The sequence below is a fragment of the Arvicola amphibius genome, chromosome 3 (genome assembly GCF_903992535.2).
Source record: "Arvicola amphibius chromosome 3, mArvAmp1.2, whole genome shotgun sequence".
Lineage (NCBI taxonomy): Eukaryota > Metazoa > Chordata > Mammalia > Rodentia > Cricetidae > Arvicola > Arvicola amphibius.
The window spans coordinates 36,283,306-36,296,732 of NC_052049.1; the positions used below are offsets into that span (position 1 = coordinate 36,283,306).

Consider the following 13,427-nt stretch of genomic DNA (forward strand, 5'->3'; position numbering starts at 1 on the left):
GGTCTCACTGTGTACCCCTGGCTGTCCTGAAACTCTCTATATAGATCAGGCTGGCCACAGACTCAGAGATCCTCCTGCCTCTGCCTCTTGAGTGTTGGGATTAAAGGCCTGCACCACCACGCCTGCCTAGAAATGACTCTTTGGGGCTATCAACTATGACTTGACTTAACTTCCCTGAACACCACTGTAAACAATTTGTAAACTTTCAGTCACAAGAAAGTTCCTGTTGCTATTCTATATTATTCCCCTGCTGAGCTAATAAGAAATAAAAATAAATCCTTGTGCCATTAGTAGTCTAAAAACCAAAGATTTCACAAGCTCATAGCCATTCAGGCAGCTGGACAATCATTGGTATTGGGCAACTCTTCATTGAGGAACATTTTCCTGCAACTGCTTCCTTCTTTCTCCAACTTCTGTGGAGCGTGCAGACAGGCTGTGTACGGTGAAGGCTCTGGGGACTGTATACAGGCAGGCTTCAGGCTCGGAAGCTGGTACACACTAAGCAGTAGTAGACCTCACAGTGAAATGTGTCACAGGTAAGTGAAGATGCTGTCTACCGCACCAAGCACACAGGTGTCTAAGGCATCTTTTCTAGAAGCAGTGAATTCCAGGTTATCAAGGATCTCCTGGACATGGGAAGTATGGGATCCGTTGGATGTGAGATAGCCTCCTTCGTCTGCTTCCCCCACCATCTGTCTTCTCAGCTCCACTGAGGACTTCGTTAGACCATGGAAACATTCAGGAGGTGGAAAATCAAGGCGTCATAGATATGGTGCAAATAATAGACTCCCTTTTGTATGAAAAATAAACAAACATTAGTTCAAAGACTGGAGAATAATTCACATTAAGTTGGGGATGCCTTCAGAGTGTGTCCCTTTGACATAGGATGTGTCGTGAGGCCATGGAAGGACTCTGTGCCCTGTAGCTGTTGTGAAACGGCCCTCCTGTGTAGATGAGTAAGCCTGGGCCTTGAGCCCGTGGCATGCCATTTCAATTTCTGCTTAGCTGACAGGCTCTAAAAGAATCTCAGATCTCCCTCCAAGACAGCCATTGCTAATTTTGATTGGGGGTGAAGAGGTTGTTTTTGTTTTCAGAACCAGAAATCGAATTCGTGTGAAGCAATTTTACCACGCCATTGTTCTCTGTGTGAAGGGCACAGAGAACAATGCTGATGTGGCCACATTCAAGGACCTGGCTTGTCTAAGTATGCGGAGGACAGAGCAATAGTAGGGGCTGAGATCAGCAAAACAGCCCCCCCCCCCCCATCTTGAAGGGTCTGGAACTGCGAAGACGCTCAGAGTCTCCTTGGTTGACGTTTAAAAATTGACATAAGAAAATAAGAACATGGCTGTTCCTGGAGATGGGTTGAGAAGGTTTGTTGTAGATATGAGGGAGAATTCAACTAGAGGCATCTGGAAAAGTCCAGACTGAACCGGGCCATGAGAGCAGAGGTGGAGGGGAGAGTGAGTGAGGGTGGGGGAGAGGCCAGGAGCATGCTGGGAGACCAAGAAGGCAAGATGCCAGGTGTCCAAAGTGGCCACATTTACATAGGAGAGAGAGGCTGGGAGGAAGAAGTTTAGGGAGGGGGCCAGGGTAAGAAGTTCTGTGAGGAGCCACAGGCACCAAGTGGTACTGGGAGAGCTAACAGCATTAGCTTTCATGAGTTAATATGATAATAATGTTCATATGTTAATAGGCACCTCAACCGTTGGCATATTACTATTATCAGTTTGCTCTATAAACCATTCTGATAACTGTATTTCAAAACAATTGATGACTTTCACAATCCCATATATTTTGCTTTGTGTAATTTCAGATAGTCATCCACAGACCTCACCAGCCCGTGAGAGGTATCCACGCTGCAAAACTGGGGTAAGGATCCTTGCTCTTGAATCTACAGACATGTTTGGAAGTTGCTAAGTGATTAAAAAAATCTTATTTTTGAGAGTAGATGCCAGAAATAACTAATGTCACCTAGAATTGTCTGATTTGTGAAATGTATAATCAAATTAGGTAACAAACACCGGGGAAAGGATCATTAATGTAAAAATAACATAAATTGTGTGACTTTTTCTTGGATTAAAAATTTCAACTTCTTTCTATAAATGTGTGTTTATATGCAATGTATATATATGTATATATCATATTAATTAAGATAAATTATTTGTCTATACGCACATAGTTTTAAAAATATTTGTTACTTTAAGGTGTGTGTGTGTAACTTGCATGCCAGTGTCTATGGAGGTGTGGGAATTGATACTCCAGGAGCTGGGTTTATAGGTGATTGCATGTCACCCTGACGAGGGTGCTGGGAACTAAATATGGGAGTCCTGCAAGAGTAGAACATTCTGTTAACCACTTAGCCATCTCTCCAGCAACACACACACACACACACACACACACACACACACACCCCACACAACACACACACACTTTTTGATATCCACTGGGATGGAGTCAAGGATACAAAGATGGAAGAGACATTGTCACAGGAGTTCGAGGATCAGAGATAAAGGGAGTTAAGGGCTGTTGAGTAGTAATGACCTTACTCCACTTTGAAATATGGTCAGTTTTAGTATAAAGTTTTGTGGTATTTAAAAGTGCTATAACATTTTGCCTTTGGTTAGCTGTCAGGGGAGATTTCTGGAGTCAGGATCGATGTCTTCTGATCTTGCTTTTGAGTGCACACTGGCTAGGGTTACACATCTGGAATGCAGAGAATGTAACTAGAGCTGTGACTCACATCCAGAACTTCACATCTGGTTTTGCAAGCTGAATTTATTTTCTCAGAGTACTGCTTGGATTATGAGGCTGCTTCTAAAAACCTACTGCAATGAAATCGTGCATAAATCCACACTGCCTCCGAAATACCATGCATAATGGTGCTTCTTTGGGTGGATGCACTAAGACTGCTAACCCAGATGCCAACATCTGGATGGGGTGTTCTTCCCGTGAAAGCTCAGATGAGAGCAGGAGAGGCTAGCAACTTGGTAACTCCCTTTCTCTGAAAAAGACAAGCCTTTCTCTAAACCAGCAATTTTTCTGACCTCCTCTTAGACTAACCATGCACAGGACACCTGAGACCCATCTTGCCTTTCCCACCGTGCGAAACCCTAGAGTGTGGATGACTTCTACAGAAGTCACTGCAATCAAACAGTGCGGTGAGAACCAAACAGGAAAAAGTAAGCTGATCACTGGACTAGAACAAAGAGTTCAGAAGTGAAACCGCAGACAAACCAGGAGAAAATTTAGCACACTGTAATTAAGTTTCTGAGGGTAGATAGGCATTCTTTAGAGAAAAAAAAAAAGGGTTCCCAAAGCAAAATCAGTACCAGGCAAGAACAATCATCTAGTAAGTACAGTGCACTCACAAGTTTCTGAACACGGCACTATGAGAAAATATTTAAAACCTAGCAGAGACAAAAGACTAGCTTTCAGGAGATGTGAAACAACAAGAAAATGGCAAGCACCCCTGTAGATGAATGGAAATCGTGAAAGAAGATACGGAGAGAGCGTCAAATGCATGGAAGACACAATCTCAAGTGAGGAAGGCAAATGAATAAGGGGATAACTAAGCAGCACGCAGAAGAGGGCTTCCTCGTCTACCGGTGGGGCTGCAAATGGGCGTTTTGAGAAATAAGAAGGCAGTATATATCAAACTAAAAACAAACATGCTATGACCCAGAAGTTATTTTTCTAGAGAAACCCTCCTGCAAGGGACTCAAGGAGACTCATATAAGACTGCGTTTTAGATTAGCGGACTGACGGCAGAAAATCTGGGAGCCAACCTGAATTCCCAGAGGAGTGTTTAAACGGACCAAAGTATTTTCATTGTGTGGAACACCATGGAGTCATCAAAAGGAATGAACCAGATTTCTGTCCATGAACATGGAGAAGGGAGAAAGTAAACTCACGGAACATCAACACATAGAGTGCAGTGCCTTCTCTGTGATATTCTGTGCCTTTTCTGAACGTATGGCTAGACTGGGAGACGAAGTGATTACCTGCAGGCGAAGGCGGCCCCGGGGTGGAATTGGTGAGAGTCTTTCTAATGTTACCTGTAGCACTGAAGTTACTGGACAGAAAGAAAATATGATGATACAAACACTGGACCTCAGGAGAATGGCTTCAAGCCACTGAGCTCACATAGGACGCTCCCTCGACATAACAACATCCCATTCTAGTTTTAGGATGATTTCAGACATTTATTTTCTCCTTTCTTCTTCTCATGACTCTTCGCATCTGTGGGCTTCACATCCATGGATTCAACCAAACGAGGATTTTAAAAAATGTGGACATCATACCTGTCTTAATCATGCACGGAGTTTTTTCTTGTCATAGAACCATGCAGTATAACAATAAATAACACATGGTTTACATTGCATGAGGTATTGGAAGTAATCTAGAGAAGAGCTGGGGTCCGAGAGAAGATGTGCATGGATTACTGGCAAAAGAGACACTGTGCTACAGAACGCACTTGAACTTCAGAGTCTTGATATCCTAGAGAGACTCTGGACTAGTTCCCCATAAATATAGAGGGCTGAATCTCTATTAAACCTACATGTTTAATACAGATGCAGGAAGTATGAAAAATATAGGCACTAGGAACATTAGTGGAACCATTTTGTGTGACTTATAATAGGCCTCTAAGCTAGTTAGTCACCAAGCAGTTCTGATAAGAGAGTCTGATGTGTTAATGGACTAGTTGTACAACCCAAAGGTGACATTGTTATGTTAGTGAACTAGTCCCACACTGTGATTGAGCTCAGATAGCCCCAAGCCACAGCCCAGTGAATTGATACAAAAATTGGAACTTTGGTGATGGTCTCTAGGATCTTGCTGCCATATTCCCAAGACACTGTTTCTCTGGTCTCTTGTGTTGATACTCATTACCAGAGGACCTGAGATTGGCCTGTGTGTGTGTGTGTGTGTGTCCCTGCTTCAGTGACCTTTGAACTTCTGGCACTGTTGCTGGGCTCACACATGGCTGCAATCTCCACCAGTGCCATTCTCCAGGCCTGCCAGGTGACTTCTCACTGTGGAGGAGCCCATAAAGCTCCTGGAGCATCCTCACAAAAAATCCCCAGTTGAATCTTGCAGCTGTATCTTCTGCTCAACCAGCTGTTCCCTCTTGCTGACACGTCTGTTAGCGTGGTACTGTAAGGGACATTTGCATGACTAAACCAATAGTATTTGAAAGCCAAGTTTTGTGCAGACACCCTTATTGCTGAGCACCTCACAACCCGCAGGCCATGCTTTCTGCAGCAGGCACTATTAGAGAGTGGTTTCAAATGGGTGCAGACCTGCTGAGACACAGGTTGAAGAAGTAAGTGTGCCCTTGGGCAGGGCACATCATCACTGAGACTGCCACTCTTGTGGGCCTAAATGGTGGCATGATAACAAGAGGAATTTTTGTTGTTGTTTTGAGACAGGGTCTGTCTATCTATGAAGTCCTGCTGGAGCTTGAGATATAGACCAGTCTGGTCTCAAACTCACAGAGAACCTCCTTCCTCTGCTTCCTGAGTTATTCTGGGAGTAAAGGCGTGTACCACTATGCCTCTTGGATTTTTTTAATTAGTTTTTTTTTTTGAAACAGAGGTCACTTTGCATGAGGAAGAACCAGAGATCTTTGAAAGATTCATGTTTCCCTCCACCTCCATGGGAGGAGTAGGGTGGCGGGGAACTATGACTTTGCTGGGGAGACCAGTTCAGATTCAAAGTAGCCAGGGCTGCAGGGCTGCAAGTTGAATTTGGCTCTAGGGTCTGGATCACCAGACTCTCTTTGGGGGGAGCGGAGCACTGAGGTGGAGGAAGTAGTCGGCAGCTTGCTCAGGGTCTAGACATCTCCAGTGTGCTGATACAAGTGTAACCCTCCAAGCACTCGCTTCCCACATGGGCACAGAGCAGTCAGTGCACACAGCTCTTATCCATCCCTGGTTCTCCTTTTTAAAGTAGAAGTCTAAGAAGATGCACCGTTCCATCCTCTGAGGTTTGGCTTTGGGTCACTGAAGATGTGTGGAGGGAACACGGTGCGTGACCACAAATCAGGGAGATGTTCCATTTCAAACCCAAGTTTGAACAGGGGCTTTTTGGCGTGGTCATCATGATGGTTGCAGGGAGACCTCTGGTGAAAGACTCGAGACAGATGGGAGCAGGGCACCAGGAGGAAGCTAAGAGGGGCTGACTCCTACCTTCCTCAGCGTCTGGGACCAGCTGATTTATCAAAACCAGCGTAGCGTGACATCTCGTGTGTGTGTGTGTGTGTGTGTGTGTGCGCGTGTGTGTGTATGTGTTTGTTTAGTGGGACAAGACTTTCTCAATATTACTAGCCCTTCTTACTGAAGAGCAACCTAATCCGGCATGTGTTTATATAGAAAGCCCACTAAGAGCCCAGGGATTTTAACTGGATTTGGGACGATTGTAACAGAAATCCCTTGGCTAGAGAAAGTCAGTATTCATCGCTGAACAGCTTGGCGTGACTGTGATCAAGTCCTAAGCTGGTCTGGGGAAGCACTACAGGGTCTGACCTAGAACTCTGCTCAGGGATGGGAGCTGATGGTTCGGACGTCATCTGCAAGGCTGACTTAGCAATGTGAAGGCAACAGCAATTATGATTAACAGGGACTAGTAGTGCTGGCGTGGGAAACCCGGAAAGAACACATCTGGAGCCACGGCTTGTGGTTTACGTTTGGGGGACTCAAGAAGACAGGAGAGGGAATACCCAGGGAGAAATGATGAAATTTCAGTCATATGATTAATGCCTCAGTACTTAATGCAAGAAAGCTCCTCCTCCCTGGAAGAAGCTGTCCGTACCCCAACCCCAACTGACAGCACTCTGCCTGGAGGCAGGGAAAGAGAAGCTTGCTTGCGTGTAAAAGACGCCGCCGTCACATGCAGACTGTGGCTGGGGACGGCCTACTCACCTCCGCGTCCTGATGGTTGATCTCACTGAGGCTTGACTGCTGCAGCAGGACTATGAGGAGCCTGTCGGGAGGAACAAGAGCGGCTCACTAGCACTGACAGTCCTGGGTGCTTAGCGTGGGCATCAAAACACAACACGGGGACCACAGCTGAAGGCCTCCGAATACAATGAGGCTCTGCCCGCCAACCCGAGAGAAAGATCTATGGGACGATGTGAACACAGACAACAGAGAAGCACGTCTGCCTTCTCCAGCTTCTTGCCATCTTGGTGCTGCTGGGGACCGAGGGGAGGCAGGGCAGTGAGTCTTTAGCCTCACCCTCTGTCACCGACGTAGTACTTCAATAGCCAAACGCAAGTGCGGCTTGGCTTTATTCCCTTTGCATAAGCATAGACAGTGCTTGCATTTACACCTTGACATCCTGGTAAAACAGGGACCTCTGAGCAGGAGACGACAGGATTCAATGAGAAACAAGTCAGCGATTCTCAAGCACATTGGCCTGCACTTGGTTGGCCGAGGTCAACATTCTCTCTGGGAGGGAGAGGTAGGTGACAGCACTGGTCCTAGGGCCATGTTCTGGAGCCAGAGGTTTGAGTTCACACGTCAGACCTGCCAAACTCTGCACTCTAAGGTGAGTTACGTACCTTCTCTCTACACGAGCACGCCCTGTCTTTGGGGGTGATAAGCCCTGGCCTCACAGCTCAGTGTAAGGACCGACTGAGGTAAAAAGCACAAAGCGTGTGGACTAGAACAGAGACACAAAGCTTTATTTCTAGAAACATTCATCCTAGATTTTTGAGCCTTGGCCCCAGCTCGGAACCACAGGGTGATATTTTTTTGAAACCACAAACAGCCGGATTGCACTCAATGGGTCTTGGAGGAGCCTCGTCATTACAGCTGAAAAGCAGCTTTCAGGGCAATCTGGTAAACAGCCATGTTTGGGGACCATTGAGAAAGTGCTGGCCAATGAACTCCCACCATGAGGGCTGAAAACGATTCAGGCAAAAAAGGTTCAAAGTGATTTTTTTTTTTATAAGAATGAATCATTTGCAAAATGAAATTGTTTAGTTCTATTCCCCGACCCAGTTTTCCTATCTCTGTGTGTGTCCTACGTGTTCATGTGTTCCTATGCATGTATGCATTCATGCTTTTGTATGTGTGACTGTGTGTAGGACAGGGTAGACATCAAGTGTCTCCCTTAGTTGCTCTCTCTCTCTCTCTCTCTCTCTCTCTCTCTCTCTCTCTCAGAGCTCACTGATTGTCCAGGCTGGCTTGTCAGTGATCCCGAGTTTATCTCATCTCTGTCCCCGTCAGTCCCCCTCAGCCCCAAAGCTGGGCTATAGATCTGAGGTACCATGATTTTACTTGGTGCTGGGGATCCACACTCAGGCCTTTGTGCTTGCATGGGAAGGCCTCCAGCTTCCTACCCATTTCCCAGTCTCTCCGTCCAGTTGTCACTGTGTTTCAGTTTAGATGACATCCCAAACCCCAAGCGTTAAATTACTACCAACAAGAGAAAGAAAAGGGTGACGGACCAATCCTGCTGCCTCCGTAACAGACGTGAAGCAAGGAGAGCTTCAATGAGGATGGGGATTCTCTTTATTTGCCACAGATGTGAAATGGCTTTGGAAGCCTGGGTTTGGATCTAGTTTCTCCACTGTTTACTGGGGGAGCTAAGCTGCTGCTGGGGCCTTATTCTTGCCTCACTGCTGAGTGGCGTTCCGTGGAGAGAAGAACCCAGTGGCTCTAGCAGGGTGAGAATTCCCCGCACAGAGATTTGTAGGAATGGGCCAGGACTGGGCAGTTCGTCTCCTTTATCCTTTCTGAATTCTAGACTCATTCCTTTATCTGGTAGGAAGTCATTATAAAAATAACTGAGACCAGGCATAGTGGCAGCGCACGACTTTTAATCCTAGCCCTCTAGAGGCAGAGGCAGATGGATCTCTGAGTTTAGGGCCAGCCTAGTATAAAAGCAAGTTCCAGGATAGCTAGGGCTATACAGAGAAACCCTGTCTCAAAACAAAACAAAACAACAACAACAACAAACAAAAAACAATTCAACTGGGGTAATACTTTTTGTTTCTAATGGTCTCACCTCTGGTTGCTGTATGGGTGGAGAAGGGCTAAACTGGTGACTGTCTCTTCTCTGTGTCTCTCTCCAGGAGCCACTTTTAATCTCCAGGGCCCTTTTTGTATCCAGTGGGTGCAGAATTAGAAGGGGACGGGGGATCAAGATATGAGCGGAGGTGTGGTTCTCAACTTTCTAATGCTGCAACTCAAACATAGTTGGTTTCTCATGTTGCGCTGTCCCTACCCCCATAAAACTATTCCGTGGCTATTTCTTAACTGTAATTTTGCTACTGTTACAAATCATAGTGTAAAAATCGGGAGGCAGAGGCAGGCGGATCTCTGAGTTCGAGGCCAGCCTGGTCTACAAGAGCTAGTTCCAGGACAGGCTCTAGAAACTACAGGAAAACCCTGTCTCGAAAAACCAAAAAAAAAAAAAAAATCTGATTTACAGGATATCTGATTTGCAAGTCCTATGAAAGGGTCATTGGCTCCCTAAAGGGTCACGACTCACAGGTTGAGAATTCCTGAGCTAAGGGCAGTGTTACTCTCTCAGCTAGCCCCAAGGTGTATGCACTCCTTGGTACCCAGACAGGTTTTCTTTCCCCTCTGGATGCAGTCGAGAGAGATAAAAAGTGAGACTCAGAAGATTTCAATAGGGGTAAATAGAGAGAGTTCCCATGCGACAACCTGGGTGGGCCCCCAAGGCTGTGGGGTGAATTCATTTCTCTTATGGGCTTCTCAAATTCTTTGTCTCTACAATCCCTGACTCTGAGGCTGACCTTTGAGGATGACATCAACCAAGTCTCCACAGTTATGACTTTGTTGTTTAGTTAGTGGGAGCATCTCAGGGAGGAGGGGCAGAGTCAGATTGGCTTTTGGCAACCATTCTGGAATGGTAACATCTTTCTGCTTTTTGGGAGAACATGAGTTTGTTTTTGTTTTAGTATCTTGATGTGTACCCCAGGCTGGCTTTGAGCTCCTAGGCAGCACAGGCTGGCATCAAACCCATGACTCTCCATCCTTCCTCAGCTTGGAATAACTGGCATGTGCTGTTGTGCTAGGTGAAGAGAGAGCACCGTCTCTTGCCCGTTTCCCTGGATTTTCCTCAGTTGCTACCTTTTGGAATCCCCCATCTTCTACGTCTGAAGGACCTATCTATGCTATTTGATTTTGAAGTCTTTAAGACTCGTAGGCTTTCAACGCTGGACACAGATATCCAGGTAAAGAGCACCCCCTGCCCTTACCCCGCCCCCACTCCAGTGTTTCTGTGATTCAGCCTGAACTAGAGACAAGGTGTCCACTATGCAGCCTGGTGACCCTTGCTGTTCAGTGGTGTGGAGGTAACGTGGTTCGGTCCCCATCAACACTGGATCTTTTGCTGGCCTCAGTTTTATTATTCTCCTAGAGTTCCGGTGTGCTGTGACGGCCAGAAACATTCCTTCCACCATCCCTGCTGGAACCTGTTCAAACTGCCCTCAGATCTCAGAGCAAAAGCTCCAGACCACTACATACCCAGCTTCAGGACAGCAAACAAGGATCCCCGGCAGGTACCTTTTCTCACCCGGGCCATGACTGAGTAACAGAATACTATTAGAATCCATCCCCGCTTCTTGCCAACTAGCCTGGGGCCTTGGACAAGTTATAGCACTCCAAGGACCATTTTTTTTATCTGTAAAATGAAAAGCATGCCTCCTCATTCCTAAAGATTTGCTACAATTTTTAGTTGAATCAACGCTTACAAAACACTTAGGATAGCTTTTATGTGCCCACTCCCAGCTTCTCTATAATGGTTCATTTAAACCTTGCTGGGTCTTGTTTTCTCTGGGTCTTCCCTGATTGCCCTCAGGTGATTAGGGTGGCAGGAGGGATCAGCAAGAGACCCTGTAAGAGCAGCTGACTTCTGCAGTCTGTTTTGTTGACCCCGCAGGCTCCCAGCCCTGCAGCTCAATGATGACAGCGAATGGGAATGACCCTCCAAGTCAGTCACCTCCCCTTCCTGTCCCTAAGGCTGTTTGCAGGCAAGAGTGGGACAGAAAGAAATATTCACATCAGGTTGGAGCATTAGCAGCTCAAAGGACCCCAGGATAGTGAGCCAGGAAACCTGGCTGTAGTCAAGAGTGATGAAAAGACCCGGGACTCCTGGCGCCGTGGCAGGGAAAATGAGAAAAAGAAAGAAAGGAAGAAAATCTGTTACCATGGAGACCATGAAGAAATCCTTCAGAGAGCCTAGTGACTTCTTTCAGAGAAAATCACCATTTGCCTTTCAGGACAAATGTGTACAGGGCTGTACAAACACAACTCTGTGATTTGGGACTTTGTCCTAATGATTTTGTCCCCTCTTTCACCAGGGCAACCTCTGAATGTCCCAGCCAAGGGTACAAGAAAAGCATGGGGTGCTGAAAGGGAGAAAACCTGGACCTGCTGAGAAGCAAAGAGTTCCTAGCAGGCACAGGACTTGTGGGATGAAGCCTGGGCTCCTCTGTGTTCTAATGGATAAATCACGTATCCCTGTGTCTGCTCCTATCCCCACTTCCCTTGGCCTTAGCTGAGGATGTGGGTCCCAACTGATCGGAGAGCCTGACTCTCTTTACAGGCGAAGGGCAGAATTCGAGCGTCCCTCTAGATTATTTAAAAGCAGCTTCGGTCTGAGGCTTCCTCTCAAAAACCTCCAGTGAGTGTCACATGGGAGGAGTCTGCGTTTGGAAACCTGAGGGTCAGCATATCAGCATATTTTTAAGCCAGAGCAAACATCTGTGCACAAGGCCTCCAGGTGGCTGTTGGGTCTGCTTACTAATATGAAGAATCTACAGATGGACCCGTGCTCACAAAAGCTGCAAAGTGAGCGTCTGAGGAACGGAAAAACCTGAGATTCTGAAGGCCAACGGTGGTCTGTTCCCTTGAGTCTACACGGGGGGGGGGGGGGGGGTTAATGAGAGTTTCTATCCCAGAATCCTTTGCAATAAATGCTGCTATGGGGCTGTGTCCACAAACAGTTGTGTGTTTGGACACACCCTTTGCAGACCTGTGTGTGCCCAAGTGGGAACTGGTGGGGTGGCAATTAAGGGGTCCTGTTCTTTAATCCCAGCATGTGATATTCATGTCTATTTTCTACTATCACCATTAATATCACACTCACCATTGATATCAGTTTTCTGAACGCAATGTAGTAGGCACTGTGTTCAGTAGCTTTAATTTCTGCCTTTCTCTTGATTAAGGGAAGAATTGCATTCCATTTACTTTCTAGAAAAGAAACTTATCTGAGCCTTCACAGAGTGTCTTGTCCAAGACAAAGCGGTTGATCAGATAAAGCCAGATTCAAGTTTTGTTTGTAGCTGCTCTTGACCTCTTTCAACCCAACAGGGATGTTAGTGGTTGCATGAATAAAAACAAGGTGAGTGAAGAAATTAGCCACAGAAAACAAGGGCAGGAGATGGAAGACACAGTGTACAGTCTTGTGTGTGTCAGAGGTCAGTTTCAAACTGAGTTTTGAATTTTCTAGGCACAGAAAGGGAGGCCCAGGACCATAAACCACAGTATTCCTATAATACAAATTCCAAATCATTTGCTCTGGAGAAGCAGAGCAATCTTTCCCTTAGTGAAACTTTTTCTCTGTGGTTTTTTTACATAGGATTTTAAAAGATGTTGTAATGAATAAAATATGACCTGATCATGAGCCAGTGAATTTTGTAAGGCTGTTTCTCATAAGGCCTGGCAACACAGGCCAAGGGCTTATTGATAAAATATGATAATTGCAATAAACTCTGCAAGGCTCACAACAGTGTCTCTCAGGAAGACAGCAGACCCATCAGGCAGGTAGGTTTTTTTCATGTTTGCATCAGTTAGTTAGTTTCTATTGCCTCAGTTTCTCTTCTGAGAACTGAGGATAAAAGTATTACTTACTTTATAGAAGAGTGGTATGTTAAATGGGACCTAGAAAGCACCAAGAATTTCATTCAGAGCATTACCTATAGTAACCAATATCAATATCAATTGGTGGTAGTGTCACACACCTTTAATCCCAGCTCTCAGGAGACAGAGGCAGGGCATCTCCAAGTTCGAGGCCAGCCTGGTCTACAGGGCAAGTTCCAGAACAGCCAGAGCTACACAGAGAAACCTTGTCTCAAAAAAGATAAATAAAATTTAAAAAATACCATCCTCCTTCTCATCAACATCATCTTCCTGTTCTTCGCCATTGTCATTGTTTGCTAAGAGTTTAATTCAGACTGAAACATTTGCTAAGTCAGTCCACGGCTATACCTAAATATGGGCTGGTTAGACGGCTCAGTGGGTAAACACACTTTCTTTCAAGTCTGAGGCCGAAGTTTGATCCCTGGAACTCACGTGGGGGAAAAGAGAGAATTAGCGTCTCTAAGTTACCCACTGGCTCACACGTATGTCATGGTGTACACTCACACATAAGTAAGCACACAAAGTAAA

The 13,427-nt window shown here is 45.9% G+C and overlaps 1 protein-coding gene across 1 annotated transcript in view; it reads right to left on the reverse strand.

Moving 5' to 3' along the window:
- The window catches only part of Ankrd55 (ankyrin repeat domain 55), a 67,141-nt gene that overhangs the window by 38,791 nt on the left and 14,923 nt on the right, over positions 1-13,427 (reverse strand). Inside the window, exon 4 of the mRNA XM_038323873.1 lies at positions 6,924-6,984. Coding sequence (XP_038179801.1) covers positions 6,924-6,984 — 61 coding nt within the window. The remainder of the gene's footprint in view (positions 1-6,923; positions 6,985-13,427) is intronic.